The sequence below is a fragment of the Patiria miniata genome, unplaced genomic scaffold (genome assembly GCF_015706575.1).
Source record: "Patiria miniata isolate m_02_andy unplaced genomic scaffold, ASM1570657v1 HiC_scaffold_3, whole genome shotgun sequence".
NCBI classification, from domain to species: Eukaryota; Metazoa; Echinodermata; class Asteroidea; order Valvatida; family Asterinidae; genus Patiria; species Patiria miniata.
The window spans coordinates 1,121,592-1,143,267 of NW_024037069.1; the positions used below are offsets into that span (position 1 = coordinate 1,121,592).

The following is a 21,676-nucleotide window of genomic DNA, read 5'->3' on the forward strand; positions in this document are numbered from 1 at the left end:
TTTTATGGAGATTGACGCGCGCGTTGCATGTTCTGCGCGATGTCACGCAGAACGCACCTGGGGCGTTGCGTTTTGAATTTAGAACTATAAAATTCTGACTCGCATGTAGTGTTGCGCATGCCTACGTGAGGATTGTGAACGTTCAACCAATGAAACGGTAAGAGGCACTGGATTTTTAGGAGTCCACATTTTATTGTGACACTGGAAAAGTGTTTAAGACCAGCTAGCCATGTCTTTATCATCCGTTTAAGACCGGCCACGTGACGGGCTCTCGACCAATAGGAATAGCTAAACTGTCTGAGGTATTTATGAATGTTTCATAGAAGATCATGACCTAGTTATAATTAATACGCCCTCTAGCTGTCTACAGATAGCAATGGACCGATCCAGTAAGCTCCGCCCAGTGCGCGCGTGGGCAAATTAACACGTGCTCCTCTCCAATGCCACACTGCATTTTCCTTCCGCGCGCATCATACGCGCGTGCACGCATGTCGGACTTTAGTGCACGCACGTCGGACATAAATCACGGCTGTGATTGGTCAGAACACCATGGGGCGGTGCTTACTGGATCGGTCCATTAGTCATCGTCACGCGACACACTGCGCGCGCATAAACAAAGGGGATTTCCCGCACCAGTTAAAATTGCAAAGCTTCCTTCATTTTACAGGACAAATCTTGACGAAAACGATAGAAAAATGGTAAGCAATGTGAATATTTCTCAAGAAACTAAGTACTCTCGGTCTTCGTCGTGCTCTACATGGCAATAAAGATTGAACAGATTTGCTTTCCTTCACGCCAACTTTAACTTTGATTCATTGGAGCATTGTGGTTGTAATCAACTCCCTAACTTATTGACATCTTATCTTCATTGTCCTCCGACTTTATTAGTCCACGTTGTATGTTGGTCCATGTTTTTCGTTATTAAGTTTGATTGTTGTTTGTTGTATTATGCCTATTAAATTTCCCTGTAGTGTTTGCTGTAACCCCGTGAAAAACAACCAAAATAGTATTTATTGTGATTGTTGTACTCTTTGGACTCACCTGAAATGTACTAGTCTCGATCTTATTGATCACTTTAATTTAGCCCAGGATGATGGAAATTGGTTTTGTCCCCAGTGTCTTAGCACTGCCCTCCCATTCAATTGGCTTGATTCTCATGAATTTGATTCAGTGATCACTGACTTGAATTCAAGTACAAATTATTCAATGAGCTTTGAGACCTTGATCGACCTTGATCTTGATTCACTTGAATTACCAATCGATGAAGATCCGGACAACCCTATTATCAGAAATTCGTGCTATTATTCACTTGATAATTTTATTAGTCATTTTAATCATGACCCTACAGATAATTTCTCACTTTTGCATCTAAATATTCGAAGTTTAACTAAACACGTTGATCAACTTAAGACTTGTCTCCATCCCTTAAATCATAATTTTTCTGTTATTGGATTGACTGAAACCTGGTTAAACGAAAGATCATGTATGAATCAATGTAATATACCTGGTTATTCGTTAATATGCAAAAACAGAGACGCCAGGATTGGTGGTGGGGTCGCAATGTACCTATCCACAGATTTACACTTTATTCCCAGATCGGATTTGAATGATATAGGTAATGATTCTTTTGAATGTACATTTGCTGAGATTATTACTTCATGCAATACCAAGAACATAATTATTGGAGTTGTTTACAAAGCCCCGAATGCCAACGCTGAAATTTCTTAACATGTTCTCAAACTTTATTTAACCAACTTACTAATGCAAATAAACACTGTTTTATTACCGGTGACTTTAATTTAAATTTACTTAGTTCAGACAATAGTAGACAACCGCAAGAATTTCTTGATATAATTTACTCTTCTTCTTACTTACCATTAATCCACAAAACCCACTAGGGTAACAACCACATCTGCCACACTCATTGACAACATCTTTTCAAACATCTTACCCCAACCAAAATCTGGAATTATTATCACTGATTTGTCTGATCATTTTCCAATATTTACATCTTTTCCATTTAAACTAAAACGCTTTAACCCCCAGCATATAATGACTCGTGATTATTCAAGTGAAAATCTTGCTAACTTTAAACATGAACTTTCCTCATCTGATTGGAGTTTAGTTTTAAATGCCAGGGAAGCGAATTCAGCCTTCAACAATTTTATAGATATTTTTAATGGTGGTTTAGACAAACATATAACTTCTAAACCGTATAAATCTAAATCATCTAAATTAACTCCCAAGTGCCCTTGGATCACTGTCAGTTTATGCAAATCAATTTGCCACAAGAATAAGCTTTATCGTAGATACATTGCCAGTCCCTCCAATTTTAATCGTTCCAGGTACGTACGCTATAAGAACATACTTACTAACGTTCTTCGTATTGCTAAGCACAACTATTATAATAAACAGTTTCAAAAAGTTAAAGGTAATATTAAAAACACATGGAAAATTATCAATAGTGTAATTCATAATAAGCAGCAATCCAAAATAAATACCATTCATATTGATGGTGCTAACATCAATAATCCTCAGTTTATTGCCGACCACTTTAACAATTACTTCATAAATATCGGGAAAAACCTTTCTAGTGTAATTAATTCTAGTGGCCTGAACTTTACTGATTACTTATCAAATCCAAACTCTAACTCTATTTTTTTATCTCCTGTTACAGAAGAAGAAATAGATGATATTGTTAGTAATTTGCCCAACAAAACAAGTGCCGGCTTTGATCTAATTAGCAGTACATTGATTAAACAAGTGATTCTGGCAATCTCCTGTCCTCTGACCTTCATTATCAACTTTTCTATTTCAACTGGTGTTGTGCCTGAGAAAATGAAGATTGCTAGAATCACTCCCATTTTTAAAAGTGGCAATCCCACAATGGCAAGTAATTATCGACCAATTTCAGTTCTTTCTTCATTTTCTAAGATTATAGAACGTGTTGTTTATAAACGTACCATAGAATTCTTTGACAAACACTGTATAATTTCGGATAATCAATATGGATTTCGAGCACAACATTCCACTACACATGCTATTATTAAATTAATTGACAAAATAACAACTGGTTTAGACGCATCCTTTTCTACTATTGGTATCTTCCTGGACCTGTCCAAGGCCTTCGACACAGTTGATCATGACATCCTTTTATCTAAACTGGAACATTATGGAATCAGAGGAGTTGCCTTGGACTGGTTCAGGAGTTATCTTTAGGCTAACCGTCAGCAATTTGTATCTATCAGTGGAACCTAGTCTACTTATTGTGAAATATCTTGTGGAGTCCCACAGGGTTCTATTTTGGGTCCCCTTTTATTCTCTATATACATTAATGATTTTGATAAGTCCTCAGATGTATTTTCCTTTATTCTTTTTGCTGCTGACAGTAATTTATTTTATAGCCCCAATGATGTAAATGTACTTTTTGATACGACAAATTATGAGTTGAAAAAAGTATCTGCCTGGATTAAAGCAAACAAGTTGTCTCTTAATATTAAAAAAAACAACTATATGTTATTCAGTAATAGGAAGTACCGTCAGCCGTTTCCAATCCGTATTGATGATACTTATATTATAAAAACTGATTGTTTAAAGTTCCTAGGTTTGTATATTGATGACACTCTTTCTTGGAACAAACATATCAATCACATTTCTACTGTTATTTCTAGAAACATTGGTATTATATCCAAGCTAAAATGTACTTTTCCCCAGGATATCTTAATAATGTTGTATAATACCCTTACTGTACCTTATATTACATATGGAATTCTTGCATGGGGTAATAGTGGTACTGGTCAAATTAATAGAATCCTCAAATTACAGAAAAAAGTATTACGTATCATTAACAACGTTGACTTTCATGAGCATAGTAATCCACTTTTTTATAATTGCAATACTCTAAAAGTTCATGACATTTACTCTCTTCAGCTGGGCTCCTTCATGCATCAACTTAACACTAACAGTTTACCCAATTCGATTTGTTCTATGTTTTCAAAAAATTATGATACGCACCTTTATTTTACAAGACAGTTCAATGAATTTCATCGGTCTCACGCACGTACTGCAATCTCTAAGGCAACTGTAAAGCATGAGGGTCCCAAGCTGTGGAGCTCGGTTGATTTTTCCCTAAAAAATATCTCCAGTCTCTCGCTCTTTAAGCACAAATACAAAAATTAATTATTGGAAAAATATTTAAGTACTTAAACATTTTTTTTCACGGGGTTGCAGCTGCATGTTATTCGAATATTCATGTCTGGTGTTATGTCCTTATGTTTTAGTTTGTGTGTGTAACTTGTAATATTTTTGTATGATTGTAACTGGGGATCTCTACTCGACAAGCATTGCTTTTTAGGGATCCCCATCCACATATTTTGTATACATTTAACTCTAATCGTCTTTTTTTTTTTATGTGGAAAATAAAGTGAATTGAATTGAAATCTTCAACGCTTGAAATTACTCAACTGAGCCACTATAACGTTACATGCTGCACTAATAAGGGAATAACATAGCCCAGGTGGACTCCCTTTCCTCCCTACGTAACGTAACGGAGGGAGTCCAGGGTATGAAGTGCTCAAAACTGGCCAATATGACCAATATTTTCAATATTTTTATCTTGTTGGAGAAGCCAATTTGTACGTCGTAGTATTCTATGTGTCATTAATTATTGGGCCGCTGGGTTCAGGAATTCCATATGCGATGCTGACCGACCTTAATCAGGAAAATAAACTCTAAAGCAACGGTAAACTTGTACGTGTTTGTAGACTCTTTTCATCAGTTTCTCACCGCCGGTTCTGAACTACGTGTCTGTTCACCGAAAGCAGCCCGAGAAGTTGGCGGTGACGCCGGAGAAGGACCAGCGAATCACGCGGGTAGCCGCCATCTTGCGGGGGGACTACGGGCACAGCAACACGAATCAGAGCAACCAAGATGGGCTGGGCTGCTTAGATTACATCGATGATGGCTACTCCACCATCAGCAAGTACCGCGATGACAAGGAGGATGACGGCAACGACGATTGGCGACAGTCTCCCGAGATCTCAGGAAAACAATCCGAGCCCGTCTTGAGACAGCCCAAGAGTCACGCGTCCGGTCCCAGCCAAGGGCGGATCCAGAACACAATTTGGGGGGGGGGGGGGCCAAAACAAATTTTGGTCCCCCAAAAAAGTGGGTCAAAAAAATTACGGCGTGGGGTTCGGGGCCCGCTTAAGGGCCCCGAAAATTTTTTTGATTCTAGATGCTCTGTGGTGCGATCTGAGGCAATTTCTGACCACTTTAACCAATGTTTTTTTGAGGAAAAGATGGTGGTGTACTCATTGCCTGCCTTTATTGCGATGTCACCAAAAAAAAATTGGTTTCGTTTTTTTTTTTTTTTTTTGGGGGGGGGGGGGGCATGGCCCCCTTTGGCCCCCCCCCCCCCCTGGATCCGCCCTTGGTCCCAGCAACAGCAGCAGCACGACGCGGCACAGCTCTTGTGCATTCGGACTGGAAATCAACACTAGCAGACAGAAGCTCTTACGTGACGATAAGGTTCTCTCTTGCACCTTCTTGTATCTTGGCTCTTGTCCTTCCAATCTTTTTTTCAGATCTGCTCCTGCATGTAGTTGCCTGCTTTTCCACAGCACTGCCTCAATCTTGTAGTTTTACCACTACCTCCTGGAACCCGCATCTTTAGGTTCTCCACTTTATTTCATGCGGTCTTGTGCATTGCCATTCTGTTTTAAATTGCTGTTACTTTGTCCGTTTCATGAACCTTAGATTTTCGTTTTTTAATTTTTTTTTATTATCTCTTCTGTCCCCTGCCCCATTTCTAGAGTCTTCATTTCCAAGTATTTATGCAGTGAAATAACATAAAGTATTTTATGCATTCACAAAACTGTAAAAGAAAAGATAATTGAAATTATCAACTTTTGTCTGCATTTTACCATTATGTATAACACTGTTAAAGCTATAGTCCATCATTTGCAGCCATCCGAAAAGTACCTGGCGTAATTACTGTTGAAAAACAAACTTGGTTGAAAGATAGTAAGCTAAAGGGAACTAAACTCCCTGTGAAATTATTCTTTCTGGGAAGCTGTCATTTTGAAGTAATCAACGAAAGAAGGCATTTCCAACGGTGATTCTTAAGAAGCACCGTAGGAAAATTCAAATTAGTTGTTCGTTTTGTTATTCGGCGCAGCGCGCACAAGTATTGGAACGACGCACACGTGCGCGCGGTTGTTATAATTCGTCGGATCAGTGCGCGACGCCACGTAGGCCCCCTATAGCTGCAATTCAAAACAATTCAAAACATGATTCTGTAACTTTTGATTTGAAATTGAGATCTTATAATGCTGCTTTTCTCGGAATGTACAGCTGAAGCTTAGCTGAAACTTCATCAGGTTAGTCATTAGTTGCTCAGTATCCTTCATTAGATTTTGAACACTTTTGTTGCTTCAAACGAACAAAATGCACTAATTACAAATGATGGACTAGGCCTGTAGCTTTAAAATGTCTTTGTCCAAGGAAGGACACACATACATGTACATGCTGCTCGACTGTTTTGATACACACTCTCGTTCAATAAAAAAAACAACAGTTGAATTTCAGCAATCTTTGTACATGTCAGCATGTTTAAGTCGGTGTTTTGTAAAAGGAAGTTTAAAAGTTGAGAGGTGGAAAGATATCCACAGTTTTTCGGGATCACCTCTTCCGTGTTTTCTGTTCAGGTCCCAATTTGAATGAATTACAAAATTGCATGTTGGTGTATGCGTTTATTTGAGCATGTCTTGGCATGCAACTTTGTGTTAATGATTTAAGTAGAATTCATAAATACCTCAGACAGTTTAGCTATTCCTATTGGTCGAGAGCCCGTCACGTGGCCGGTCTTAAACGGATGATAAAGACATGGCTAGCTGGTCTTAAACACTTTTCCAGTGTCACAATAAAATGTGGACTCCTAAAAATCCAGTGCCTCATACCGTTTCATTGGTTGAACGTTCACAATCCTCACGTAGGCATGCGCAACACTACAAGCGAGTCAGAACTTTATAGTTCTAAATTCAAAACGCAACGCCCCAGGTGCGTTCTGCGTGACATCGCGCAGAACATGTTACGCGCGCGTCAATCTCCATAAAAGGGTTGTTTACATCTTACTCGCCAGCTGAACACTCCATTATTTTGCTAGAGGGATGTTTCAAAAAGCATGAAGTGAACTTGTTGAACAAAATCGGGATTTTTTGAACGAATTATTTGATATTTTTTACGGATAAGGTATTTATGAATGGGAATAAATATGTGCTCGGTCGGTATTTATCACTCTGTTTAATACCGCTCAGAGTCTGGGTGCTGATAATTACCCTCGCCTCCGGCTCGGGTAATTATCAGCACCCAGACTCTAAGCGGTATTAAACGAGTGATAAAAACCTCCGGAGCACATATTTATTCCCTTAATAATTGCTAAATTATAATTTTTTTACCCTTGCTCTTATACATGTATGTATGTTTTTTATATGCCCTATACAGGGGTGAGTAAAAATCCGAAACGCCATTGTTGGGACCATTGTTTTAGTGAAGTTCTGCATGTAGCACTTTCAAAATCTAGGATATGAAAGCCCCATTCATAATTATAAGCTTTCTTTTAGTACAAGAATCATCATTCAAATGACTCATCTACTTTTCAATATAGGGATATGTGTGAATTGTTTTTGTTTTGCTGAAAGAACGCACACCTTTTTTGGGATCCGTGGACAGAACTTTAAAACGGTGGTTGTGTTTAAAATTCTGTAACTTGAAAAGTACATGAGTCATTTGAATGATTCTTGTACTAAAAGAAAGCCTTTAAATTGGGCTTTCATGTCCTAGATTTTGAAAGTGCTACATGCAGAACTTCGATAAAACAATAGTCCTGACATTTTGGTTTCGTTTTTTTTTTTACTCACCCTGTACCGGTACATGACCCCTCAGAAAATTTCCAGTTCAGTGTCATGAAAACAGACTTTTTGTTGATATGCGTGATTGTCTCATATGGACCGTACCGGTACATGCACGTACACACTGGTACATTTGGCTACATGTACATGTAATAAATAACACAAACAAGGAATGTGATGGAAAATCCCGCACAATTGTATTAAAATATGTACGTTTTTCTGTTTGCTTTATTTTTTTATTGGGGGGGGGGGCACGGCAGTAAAAAAAATGCCTGTGTCATATTTTGGTAACCTGTCAACAGTCATGACATCGACAGTTAGTGCTTATCACATTCCATTGTATATACCGTAGCTCCGTTGTATGGGTTCATTTTTAATGTGGTACGTCATGGGGAATTCCTAGTTGTTGCAACACTGGGTTATTCCCAGTGTAAACATAATCCTATACCAATAACCATGCTCAGTGTTCCCAGTGTAAACATAATCCTATACCAATAACCATGCTCAGTGTTCCCAGTGTAAACATAATCCTATACCAATAACCATGCTCAGTCATGTCAGTGTTCGTGTACTCATCACCACAAATGTACATTGTACTTGGAGCCGTTTTACAGATGATTTACATGTACATGTAGACTTTAATTGAAAGCAGAAAGGTTGTCAGCGTGTACTGGTTCAAGAAATAAATTGTGGTTTCAAGTGGTTTTCGAAAGGTAGGAATTACTAGGTTATCACAGTACGTGTTCACTGTTACATGTAAGTTCGACGTGTACATACACTGTACACAGGTACATGTACATTTACATGCACATGTATTTCATAGAGCACAAAAATTAGCCAAGCACAGGAAATATTTGGTTAGCGCAGTAAATAAGCAACTAGTAGCTTATATTGTATGCAGTTTGGAATGCTTAAGACTGGTTCACAGTAGTGCACAAATCCGCTAATAGCTGATCTGCTTATCACAGGAAATTCATTAATTAGTGAAATTACACACGTCTACGGTAGCGGCCGCATGCAGCCACTTACCATAGACTCATGTGTAATTTTAAGCCGTCATCCAAATAATTTGGATGACATAGCCAGTAATTTTTGTGCAGTTTAGACTATACATGTATGCTTGTGACTGAATTTGCTGAGAGCACAGAAAATACATATGTAATTTGCTTTGCAAAAACAGCTGGGAACCATGCAGCCAAAATGTTAAGCATTTTAGATTGCTTACGACGAGTCTTGCATTAATAGACAACCTGCTAGACCGGCCATTTGCCTGAAATTTCCGTTATTAAAACAATGCGTCCTATCCGGTTCGTTAGTGTTCACTTCAGTTTAACCCACGCCCACTACACATTAAGTAGCATTGGAACCATTGGAATTGGAATTAAGTTGAGTATTTATTCAATGGGCGCTATTAATCAGTGGTGCGTATGTGTATGACGAAGTCACTAACGAACTTGATAACTGTTATGTAACTTACGCGAACGCTCATTGTTAGCACGTGAACGCGTAAGGGGACAGTCGCACGGCGCGCGCGCGTTATTACAAGCCAAATGAGTGTTCCAGGTACATTTGTAACATTGACATGTGTATTATTTTTCTATCAGAAGCAAAATGCAACGTATGCAGGTCTAGATTGTTACATACATGTCTGTGGTACGTTGCAACATTGGCTGCAGAACTCAACCGTGCATGTCACTTGTCACGTACAAAAAAAAAGGTACTACGTCACCATGCATAATTTTTTTTGTTTAGGTCCGCTTTGGCACCCTGGATCCGCGTAAGATGGAGGACGTTACAAGCTCGGTGTTACGTAATGGATGTTACGTGAACCCATGGACCACGTGGAGGGAACTGTCTTTCGGCAGTGGTTTGAAGTTCATGTGCACGCGCAGTGAAAGACTGCCTTCTGCACAGGTAGGATTGGGGGGGGGGGGTGGGGGGGGGGACGGATTGACACAAACAGCTATTGAAGTATTTCAGACGAAGAATTTCCTATTTGAAGCTTTATGCAGTGTGCAAACACGGTTAATTTCATTCAGTCAGTAGGGTCAGTGATGAGTGTAATTATGTTAACCTGCAAACATACACATGTTTAGGACTAGTCGCCAATGCTAAAAAGCATCAGTAGTCACCACTCTCAATTTCTAAATAATCTACTACTCGTTATGCCGCGCTAGACATTCTACTTGGCTGCGACTAGTAACAGTTGCACTGTGACTTCTGATCTTTGCCCTGCGACTTACTAGTTGTTGGTTGTCGTGGTTGTACTGCACTGCACGGTGTGTAAGTCCGAAGCAACTCCATGTATACATACATGTAGTCCGTGAATACATGTGCTTGTGTAATGCAGCACGCGCCAACGGTCACACAGTGTGACAGCATCAACACACTGTATGCCAGTTGTACATGTAATAATGGTACACGTGCAGTGGGCAGTGTGGTTTCACACAAAGACATTTTGTAGGCATACCTGTACAGATCGAGCAGTCTTTGAATTTCTTAAAAAACCCCAAAAACAACAAATCTTGGAGAAATTAAGAAAAAAAGGCCAGAAAGTTGGTACCCCCACGCATTTTCAATACATGTACCGGTAGACTGCTTCCACTGCCGCCAGGCCCATTTATGCGAGTGCGCACATACATTGGAATAAATTTATAAGTATGAACAGGTCCGTTGACTAGAGGTGTATTACTGGACAAATACCGGTAGTGTTACTAAAAGTCGCAACTACCGCTAGTCATGACTATTAAAATTCGCTTGTCGCCCATGCCTACACAAAGTGACATGTTGAATACCTTTTGTTGCCCCAGCTATTTTTATTACAAGTCAGTGAGTAAAACATTTCAGTGGGGATTAGGAGGATAAGTTTTGCCAACTACATGTACATGTACATGTATGTAAGCTCAAAACTGTAAGGAACATTAGAAAAAGGTTCAGGTACACGATCTAAACAAATTATGCCTTGTTTTTTCTAAATGCACATACCGAAAATGTACTTTGTATGGAAATTTGGACGAAAAATCCATGCCGATGTAATTTGGGGATTAAAATATTAAACTGGGATTTAGCTTCATAATATTACCATCAATTGTTTAACTACGAAAAAGAAGAATAGGTAATAATAATAATAATACTACTTAATAATGAAAATTTATAAAGCGCTGGTGTGTGATGTACTTCTAAAACTGAACACCGCCCTCTGTTGGTTACATTAAAGTTGACCTTTCGGGGTTCACCAGCTTGTTCTGAAATGATCGTGTTTGTGTGAAGTTACTCTAGTTAACTAGACATTTGTGGCTGCTCGTCAGCGAATAACTTTACATGGTGTCAGAAAACGGATCATAAAAGTTGCAATGTCAGGCCTGAAACCACCGGGACAGTTGCAGCTGGAAGGGAACTTGGCGAAAAACTGGAAGGAATGGGTGCGTTCATTTGAACTGTACGCTATGGCAACGGAACTGCAGAAGAAACCGGAGCCAGTGCAGTGTGCAACGTTTCTGCACGTGGCGGGCCCAGCGGCACAGCGTGTATATGCGACACTGACGTTCGCGGACGATGAGAAGGACAAACTGCAAGTACTTAAAGCCAAGTTCAAACAATACTGTGAACCAAGAGAAACCCGTCAGTACTGCGATACATGTTCAACTCGAGAAACCAGAAAGTGGATGAGCCGTTCGACACATACTTGACAAACGTGAAATGCCTGGTGAGGGAATGTGAATTTGGTGACATTGAGAATTCCCTCCTTCGAGACAGAGTTGTGTGTGGTGTAAAGGACACAAAAACACGAGAAAAACTGCTTCAGGAAGATAATTTGACTCTGGAAAAGTGCATCAATATCTGCCAGGTCAGTGAAATGAGCGCCACACATGTGAAAGCCCTACAGGCTGAACTGGATTTGACCCAGCAAAGACAGGAGGTTAACCGGGTGACGTCCACTAAAGCCAGACTTCCGACCAGAGCTGCAAGTCGCAAGGAAATGTCAAATAACAACGCAGAAAATGGGACAAAGTCACGGTGTGACTTCTGTACTTACGTACACTTCACAAACCGCTGTCCTGCAAAGTATGAGCAGTGCAACTCGTGCCATAAAGTTGGACATTTCAGCAAATCGAGAATATGCAAAGCCCAGCACAAGTCGCGACCAAAGATGGTCAGGGAAGTCAACGAAAGCAGTGATGATGATGAGGACAACACCCAGTATGATGTCGCCGGTGTCAACCTACAGGAACCAAGGAAACAACTCGAGGACCTCATGATAGACTACATCGCTGGACAAGAATCAGGCGACTGGACTGAAACCTGTCAAATTGGGAGAAACAAGGTGGACTTCAAGCTTGATTCAGGATCTCAAGCGGACATTCTACCAGAAGACTGTTTCAAAAACACTGGACTGGCATTGCTTCCCAGTAATGCATCTCTCAAATCCTATTCAGGGCACAAGATTAAGGCATTAGGAAAGACCATAGCCAATTTGAAGGTTGGTACAGGTACCGGTTGCACCACACAACAAGTTGTTTTTCAAGTGGTAAGCGGAAATGTAAAACCTATCTTAGGTCTGAAAACATGTCAAAGGCTAGGATTGATTAAGAGAGTAAGAGTAGATGAAGTGGTTAGTGGTAGTGCGCAAAATGTGCCAGTGCATAGCAACATCACGTTCACAGAACACAATGATTTGTATGAAGGGCTAGGGAAACTGCAAAACCACGAATATGAGATTGAATTGAATGTAGATGCCGCACCAGTTCAGAACCCTCCACGCACTATTCCTTACACATTGCACGACAAAGTGAAGGCTGAATTAGAGCGTATGGAAAAACTAGGGGTCATTGCGCGTGTGGAAGAGCCCACAGACTGGGTCAGTTCCATGTCAATAGTTGGTAAACCGGATGGCAGTGTGCGCATTTGTCTTGACCCGCGAGAGCTCAATAATGCCATAAAGAGAGCCCATTACCCTATGCCCACCCTCCGAGATGTTGCAGCGCGCATGCCACAGGCTAAGGTGTTTTCAAAGTTTGACGCTACAAGTGGTTATTGGCAACTTCCTCTCACACAAAGAAGCTCGTACTTGACAACATTTAACACACCCTTTGGAAGATTTCGATATATGGTTCTACCATTCGGCATTTCGTCGGCAAGTGAAATTTGGCAGCGCGCCATGGTCACTGAATTTGGGGCACTTGAAGGGGTTGAAATTGTTGTCGATGATATCCTAGTTTGGGGGGAAAACACAACTGAGCATGATGAGCGAGTAGCTAAGTTCCTGGAAAAAGTCAGAGAATCAGGACTTAAACTCAATAGGAAAAAGTCTGTCATTGGCACAGACAAACTTGAATATGTGGGTCATGTGATTTCTGCAGAAGGACTCTCACCAAGTCCAGCGCGTATCCAGTCTGTATTGGAAATGCCAATCCCCACTAACAAACATGAGCTTGAAACCTTTCTCGGCATGATCACATACGTTAGTAAGTTCATTCCCAATCTTTCTGAAATCACTGCGCCGTTGCGACAGCTTACCGAAAAGCAAATAGCTTGGCACTGGGATGAAAAACACACAAAAGCCGTGGAAACACTCAAGCATATTATAACATCAGCACCAGTACTGATGTTATATGATGTGAATAAGCCGGTCAGCTTGGCCACTGATGCATCCAAGCATGGGTTTGGATCTGTATTGATGCAAGATAATAACAGACCAGTGGCATATGCATCGCGTAGTACTAGTCCTGCTGAAAAAAATTACGCGACTATTGAAAAGGAGATGTGCGCCATTCTCTTTGCGTGCCACAAATTCCATGACTATATCTTTGGAAAACAGACAACAGTGATCACAGATCATAAGCCATTGGTAGGAGTGTTCCAAAAGCCATTGCATAAGTTGAGCCCACGATTGCAGCGTATGCGCATGCACCTACTGAGATATGACCTCAGTGTACAATGGCAACCAGGTAACACAATGTTTGTGCCAGATGCGTTAAGCCGCATAATAAATAGCAGAGGCGACAACATCTCAGAGTTTGATGACTCGCGGGAAATCAACATGATTTCAAGACAACTCCCAATTACTGAGTTACGATTGCAGCAATTCCGTGAAGAAACAGCCGCGGACCCCACACTTGCGAAGGTCAAAGGTCACATTATGAATGGCTGGCCTGTTGATAAACACCACTTGACAAGTGATGTTGGCCCATACTACGCAGTCCACAATGAATTAGTGTTCTGTGATGGCATTCTTTTTCTTGGCAACCGGGTTGTAGTTCCGCGAAGCATGCAGAAGGACATGCTTAAGAAAATCCATGAGTCTCACCTAGGGATAGTGAAACTCAAACAGAGAGCACGAGCCATCTTATACTGGCCGGGCATGAATTCGCAAATTGAAGACACGGTAGCCAAGTGTGCTATCTGTCAGTCAAGTAGGAAAACTCAACCTGCTGAACCAATGATACAACATGACATACCTGACAGACCATGGTCTAAACTAGGTGCAGATGTGTTCCACTTAGGAGGAGTGAACTATCTGCTTGTAGTTGACTACTACTCCAAATTTCCAGAAGTACAGGCCTTGCAAGATCTCACAGCCCATTCGGTCATACATGAATTGAAAATTATATTTGCCCGCTCCGGTACACCAGATCTGTTGATTACTGATAATGCAAGCCAATTTGTATGCGAAGACTTCAGAACTTTCCAAAACATGTGGGAGTTCAGGCATGTCACGTCTAGCCCCAGGTACCCACAAAGCAACGGGCAAGCCGAGCGCTGTATTCAAACAGTGAAAACACTCATGAAAAAGGCTAAGGTGTCTGGCAGGGACCCTTATATGGCACTGCTGGAATATCGCAACACACCCCTCGATGGCACAGAGGGTTATGCACCAGCACAATTACTCAATAGTCGCTTGCTCAAAAGCCGACTTCCCACTTCATCGACTCTTCTTCAACCACAAGTAGTCCCACCCATGAAAGCCAAACTCAAAGAGAGACAGACTGTGCAAAAACACTACTATGACGCAAAATGTAGTAAGCCAAAGCGCACACTACACACTGGGGAACAAGTTAGATTCCAATATCCGCACAGCCAATGGGTGTTAGGGAAGGTGACAGAAAAACATGATAACCCTAGAAGCTATATGGTTGCGACACCAACTGGACAGGTGTATAGAAGAAATAGGCGTCACATTGTTCACTCCAAAGAACATGCTGACATTGAAGGGAATTCATTGTCTCAGCCCAACCTAGTCTCTCCTAGCACACAGAATGAAAATATCCATCTGACTGCAGAACCTGAAGAACCAAGTGAGACAAAACAACATAGTGTAAAATATGATAGCGTGACTGTAGGTCAGACTACTACTACTAGAAGTGGCAGGGTAGTAAGACCAACTCAAAAACTTGACCTGTAAGCTGAAGTTGTGCACCAAATTGCATGGACAGTAAATAACAGATTTGTGGCTTTTTCAAGATGGTCTAAATTCATGTACAAACGCTTGTGCTTTTTTCAAATTTGCTTTATTTGCTTTATTCAAACACCTTCCATAGTTCTCTAATCCTCCCTTTTGTAAATCACATTTTGCAGTATTCCCTTATAAAGTTCAGTAACACTTTGCTCAAGCTTATTGTTTGTTTCCTACATGTACATGTAAGTTCCCAAAGTTCAACTTGTTTAATGTTTACTTAATTTGTATGGGGGAGATGTGATGTACTTCTAAAACTGAACACCGCCCTCTGTTGGTTACATTAAAGTTGACCTTTCGGGGTTCACCAGCTTGTTCTGAAATGATCGTGTCTTGTGTGAAGTTACTCTAGTTAACTAGACATTTGTGGCTGCTCGTCAGCGAATAACTTTACATGGTGTCCGCCACAAGTGGCGCTCATGGCGCTGCACTGCATAGCAACCAAAAAAACCAATAAGAATAGAGAAGCACCTGGTTGACTTGACCCTCTACCCGTCACGATGCATCGTCACGCTAACAATACGGCATCGTCAAGCAAACAAGCAGAAACAAAAGTCATCCAAATGCTTCCCTATGCAGATACATGTAGGATTTTAAACTTTTCTTGAATGTACGAAGTGAATTTGAAAGTCTAACAGTTTCAGGTAGGGAATTAGCTGGAGAAAGTGATTTTTTTTTTAAATCAGTGATTAAAAGAAATCATCCATAGTGATTTAAATCAAACAACCAGAGTGCATGTACATGTGTACTCAATATGAAATAGTTTTTAATACAACATTCCTGCCAACATTAAGCAAACATGGAAGACATTTGCGATGGCCATTAATTCAAAACATCCCTTGGTGAACGGTGACTTGTGACTCATTTCCGAAAACCTGGTCACATTTATTCCGGGGGCAAAAGGTCACGTTCATCAGTCATCGTCAGCTCATGTTATTTCTTGACAGTACATTTGTGTAACTACCGTCTTAGTAAGCTGCTCAGTAAAAATTTAAAAAAATAAAAACCTTGATAACCAACCACCTACACATATTTCAGTTTAACCAAATCATTAGTACATGTACCTAGTATTACACTTAGTATTTTGATAAATTAGTAAAACCATATAGTACGCTTTTGGGAGGTAGAGGCAGTATTACAGGCAGGGCAGTACAGGGTTGAACCCTTTAACGTTCCAGAATCCGCAAAGCTCCTAGGTTTTGCAGTAGTTGTGATGGATTCAGTCTGAATGGCATCGACACATCGCCTTCTCAAGCTTCTCAAGATAGCTAGGGATTCAAATTAAAGAGTTGCCGGCTTCAGAACCCCCCCCAGCAAATGTCAAGAATGTCAATTAAATATTACCCATCACCGATCGTAGGATGGAGCTGGGAGTGCGCGCTCACCTACCTGCCGCCTCGAGGAAGGATCGAAATTGGAAACGGTCGAGGGCAGGATAGTGGAGAGGGAATACGCACAGGAACGCTAGAGGCGCACGGTTCACGGGATTCAAAGGCTTTTCCCCAGCCAGGCATCGCCGTGCTGCCCAGCACTGCCTTACAATAGAGCCTAATGCGAAGCTACCTATATAATTAAGAGGCTCATAGACCAAAACTTACTTATTAGCGGCTAACATTATAATTTAACGAGAGGTCCATCAAATGACATGATTCTGTGTAAATAAATCAATCAGTAATTGAGATCAATGACTGTTTGTGTAGTGTCTGTCCTTGTCCATTTTGGAGGTTGAGAGGCGTGGGTAAGTGCCGCTACGCATATAGGGCGGTATATTTCCATCAAAATGGGCCTGCATTCCCGGTTGCTGGGGGTACTGATCCTAAGCTAGGTTGTCCGGGTAAAGGGCAGATCGGGTCACAGATATTCCCGCCACAATGCTGTATGCGCTTAATTGTCCGAGAGCTTGTTAGGAACACTTCACAAGCTACCCAGGCAGGGCTCGAACCCATTATATCAAGGTGCCTGCTGCTAATTAAATCAGATTCGAGCAGACCCTGGCAAAAGGAGTTCATTTCAGTGGTCAGGTTGTAAAGACGTCTGCACTTGTAAGCAGAAGATCATGGAATGGAGTCCCACCTGAACGCCCCCGATAACACTTAGTATACCACAGTGTTTATATAGTGACGTTGGTGAAGGGCAAAGCCCAATATCAACTTTACATCCCCGTTATGCAAAGCTTCTGCCTACAGTTGTGATTCAAGAATCTGTTTTAAATTTTACAGGAGCTTGATCAAATTCTACCCGTGTTGACCCCTGACTTTAGTGCCCCACCCAGCTCCGGCATCAAGGTGACATGGCTCGGGCATGCGAGCCTCCTGGTTCAATTCGACGGAGTCTCCATCCTGACCGACCCCATCTTCAGTAGCTTCTGCGGGCCGGCTTCCCTAGTGGGCCACCAGCGCTACCGACCGGCGCCCTGCACCGTCGAAGAGCTGCCCGAGATCCACGCCGTGGTCATCAGCCATTCTCACTATGACCACTTGGACCTACCGACGGTGAAGCAGCTCAACAACCGCTTCGGAAGGGACCTGAGATGGTTCGTCCCCATCGGTTTGAAGGACTGGTTCACCGAGACCGTAGAGGAGGTTATCGAGCTGGACTGGTGGCAGGCGAACTGCATCCCGTCCCACAGTAAGGTCGCTTTCACCTTCACCCCAGCCCAACACTGGTCCGGGCGCAACTACTTCGACTGGAACAAGAGTCTGTGGGGGAGCTGGTCTATCATTGGACCCAATCACAGCTTCTTCTTTGCAGGAGACACGGGTTACTGCAAAGCATTCGAGGAGATCGGGCGGAGGTATGGCCCATTTGACTTGGCTGCCATCCCCATCGGAGCTTACAAGCCTAGGTAATGTACAAGTTTTTCATTCCCATTTCATTAAACCTAACCGGCTAGAATCGGTATATATTTTGGCTGGAAAACATGCAGCAACATGCAACACTTGTCAAAATGACAAGCCTGTTCAGAAAAGTGAGACCCATCAGGTCAAAAGTCTCTAGGCCAAACTGCCTCAGAGTCTGTGGTCGCCAACTGCAACATGATAAACCTGTTACATTGTTAAATGAGACTAGCTTTTCAGAATTGGCCGTTTATGGGCTGGTGTTGATGGCTCAATGAAGCAAGGTCCCGCAGACTATTACTCCTGATAATGGACTGTGTTGAATCTGGTAGGGTTAGGGTTAACAGCTGTTCATTCTGTGATCCACAGGTTTTAGAAGTTTCATTTTTTTTTTTCAAAAAATGTTGCCGCAAAGTTTTGGTCATGGATTTTGGACGGACTAGTTTGAAGTTGGATATGTTGGTGGCGCCATTTACACCTCTATTGTAATTCTCGAAAATAGGTCACATACAACCACGGTCAAATCCTGGGACTAAAAAACAAATGGGAGGGCTCAAGCCTTGACGTAAAAAACATATGACATGTAACCATGACTGAATTTCTGAGCTTCACCTTCGCTAAACATTCACAAAACACGAAGTCAGTTATGAATGCAGATTAGAGTTTTAGTGCCCACAACACTCTTTATTTTCCTCAGAGCCGTCTTGGGCCCCCAGCATGTCGACCCGCCCGAAGCCGTGCAGATCCATTTGGACATTCAGGCGAAGCAATCCGTGGGCATCCATTGGGGAACGTTCCAGCTGGGATTGGAGGTAGGTACCAGACCATCGATATGTATGGACTTGGTGCAGGACGAGTAGATGGTGCCTCGTCACCGCTCGCGGCACGTTGCGTGTTCGTATAAGTTTGAGCATGCATGGCACAAAGTAGGCATCATTAATTTCATTATTATGCGCAGAAGTCGTATCGTCTTGGTTTGAGTGCTAGGCATACAGCTGCAATGCGTTCCAGTCGTTCTGCAGTGTAAATTGTAGACCTTTCTTTCCTTTGTTAGGTTTGAGCGCCATTTTGTATGGGTTGCCACAGATCATAGTCATAAATTTAAACTGTGGTTGGCAAATGATTTTGCCTAAAAAGTCAAATATGTAACTTAATAATTATATTTTTTTCTTCACGCAATGTTGACATTCCATAGTATGCCAACCTTTGGCAAAAAAGAGTCTATACGGGCATTTTGCTCTTCCTATCATCAGTAGACTCCAAAAACATTGAGTTTCCACCTTCCAAAACGTTGAGTTTCCATCGGTTCTTCTCAGAACAACACAAACTCACAAAAGGGGATTACTTTCACACGATGCATGTCACCATGATGTCACCATTCTTCATATTTCAAGGACTTTGTGATTGATCCATCATCCATCTCATGTCTTGGCAGGGTTACTTGGCCCCACTTGAGGACCTCAAGATTGCCCTGGATAATGCCCGTCTGACGGACCAGGACTTCTTCACCTTGAAGCACGGGGAGACCAAACTGTTGGCAGAAGAAGAGGATCAAAGAGGAGAGTGAATCCACCTAATGAGATCCCGATAGCCACGTTTTTGGTTATGGCTAAGGACAATGGCGCTCTCATAACGCACAGCCATGGTCAAATGAGACAAAATACTCATTGAGACATGCTCTTTATTGACACATTTGGCTATGGATATGATTATGACTGTGGCTATGTTAATTTGGTGGTGCTCTAATACATGAACAGCTGTAGCAAGATGAGACAAACCTCATTGAGATATGGCCTGACACCGTGACCATTATCGACACTCTCACTTGGCTAATAATGACTATCGCTGTAGTGGGGCGCTTATAATGCAAAACCATATCCAAACTGAAACAACAAAATTATGCATTCAGACACACCCAGAAACACTCCATCATTATGAGCACTTTACCCACTCAGATCCTCCAGGAGTTCTAGTAGGATTTTTAAGACTCAAATATTTTTGTCTTTGGAAAAAAAGCTATGGTTTGCAAATAAAATGCCCGTGGTGCTGTGAAGAAGGTGCCGTGCAGAAATGCCCAGGGTAGGGTTAAAGTTCATTGCAACAGTGATGATATTCTTGAAAATGTACGCATAAGCTCTTTGATTTTTTTACCCTTGTAGGATACTTTTGTCTGAACCCAAAAGGCATTGTTTGCTCTTCATGCATTTTGTTCTTTTCCAATATTAATACCACTCAAAATCCAGAGACGAATGTTCAAAACCTGACCTGTTGAAGTTTCAGCTCAGTGGATATTACACTTTCTATGAAAACAGTAAAAAAGAAAAGAAAAAAAAGAAAGCTGTTGCACAACATTTTGATCAAAGAACATGGTTTTGTCCATAGAGTCTCTGTATTTCCTAAAATCAGTCAATTGACTGAGCGTTGCACATCACCTACATTTCTTGGTTTCACATTGTGTGTAGTGCTGGTATTAATGCAAGTTAGCTTTTTGATAAATGTTTGATAGATTAATTACTTTTGGGATAAGTGCAAATGAACCTATATGCCTTGAAGTCTGAGTTTAAATTACTCTCACTGTGTTTGTTTGATAAACTCGAAAATTCAAATGTGTTGCTAGTCAGAACCAGTTTGAATGTTTACTTGGTTAACCAGTATTTACTTGGTGTGAAGTTTGTGAAACATGTATTTCAAAAATGAGTGTATTGTCTTCACTTTAGACTTAGCACTAGCAAAGGCACACATTTTTACGATACATTTTGTACCTAGTGTGGACATTCCTTTGTTTTCGTGTAAATAAGAAAAACCTGTGAGAAAAATTTGTATTACTCACACTGTCAACACTCTTTCCACCCAATTTTTTTCTATGATTCCCTTGAGTGTTTCTCTTCATTTTGCAACGGATATACCTAATCCAAAAATGCCTCTAAACCTGTTTTCCAGAGAGGGGAAACCTTGTGTGGACGTGGGCAAGTCCACACAACGTCGCTGCTACCTGGTTTATGTGGACCTCTTTTGTTTAGAAGTCCACACAGTGAATGTAAGGCCAGACAATAAAAATTAATTCTGCTTCCGGTTTCCCTACCTACCCTATTCTGACAGCCCCCCCTTTTTTTTTTACGGGAAAAATGAGAAAAAAAAACCCAAACCAGCAATTTCTACCTTTTACCTTTGACACACAGACGCCTCCATATGATCGTGCACAAAAAAACGATGGCCAAAAAAACAAATTCCCTTCCTACCTAGCTATGCTATTTTATAATATCATGTAATCGGAAGCAGAACTATTTTGTTTTGGCCTTTTGCTTGTACACAGAAAAAGTACGCACAAAAATGTCAAACAAACATGGTTTAATTGATCCATTGGTGTTAAAAAAGTCCTGATCCTTGACCAGTCTGGGAAATTCACAGGTTTATGCCTTATTTATCCACACAGCAAGGAACCTGGCTGTATGGTTTGTCCAAACCACTTTTTTAAT

The 21,676-nt window shown here is 41.2% G+C and overlaps 1 protein-coding gene across 2 annotated transcripts; it reads left to right on the forward strand.

The window, feature by feature from the left end:
* Positions 1 to 6,338: 6,338 nt before the first annotated feature.
* Positions 6,339 to 20,703, forward strand: LOC119736966 (N-acyl-phosphatidylethanolamine-hydrolyzing phospholipase D-like). 2 transcript variants are annotated; one of them, XM_038211013.1, is made up of 5 exons: positions 6,339 to 6,380; positions 9,663 to 9,824; positions 17,583 to 18,208; positions 18,898 to 19,012; positions 19,636 to 20,703. In XM_038211013.1, the coding sequence occupies exons 2-5, from the start codon at positions 9,693 to 9,695 to the stop codon at positions 19,765 to 19,767; spliced, it is 1,005 nt and encodes a 334-aa protein (XP_038066941.1). In that variant the 5' UTR covers positions 6,339 to 6,380; positions 9,663 to 9,692; the 3' UTR covers positions 19,768 to 20,703. The 2 variants fall into 2 exon arrangements, with proteins under 2 accessions (XP_038066941.1, XP_038066940.1); XM_038211012.1 differs by lacking the exon at positions 6,339 to 6,380 and adding an exon at positions 8,246 to 8,623.
* Positions 20,704 to 21,676: the final 973 nt, after the last annotated feature.

Coding starts and splice junctions, on each gene's coding strand:
- LOC119736966 (XM_038211013.1), top strand. CDS start 9,693: ATGGAGGACGTTACAAGCTCGGTGTTACGTAATGGATGTTACGTGAAC. Junction 18,209..18,897: donor ATCGGAGCTTACAAGCCTAG/GTAATGTACAAG, acceptor TATTTTCCTCAG/AGCCGTCTTGGGCCCCCAGC. Junction 19,013..19,635: donor CGTTCCAGCTGGGATTGGAG/GTAGGTACCAGA, acceptor ATGTCTTGGCAG/GGTTACTTGGCCCCACTTGA.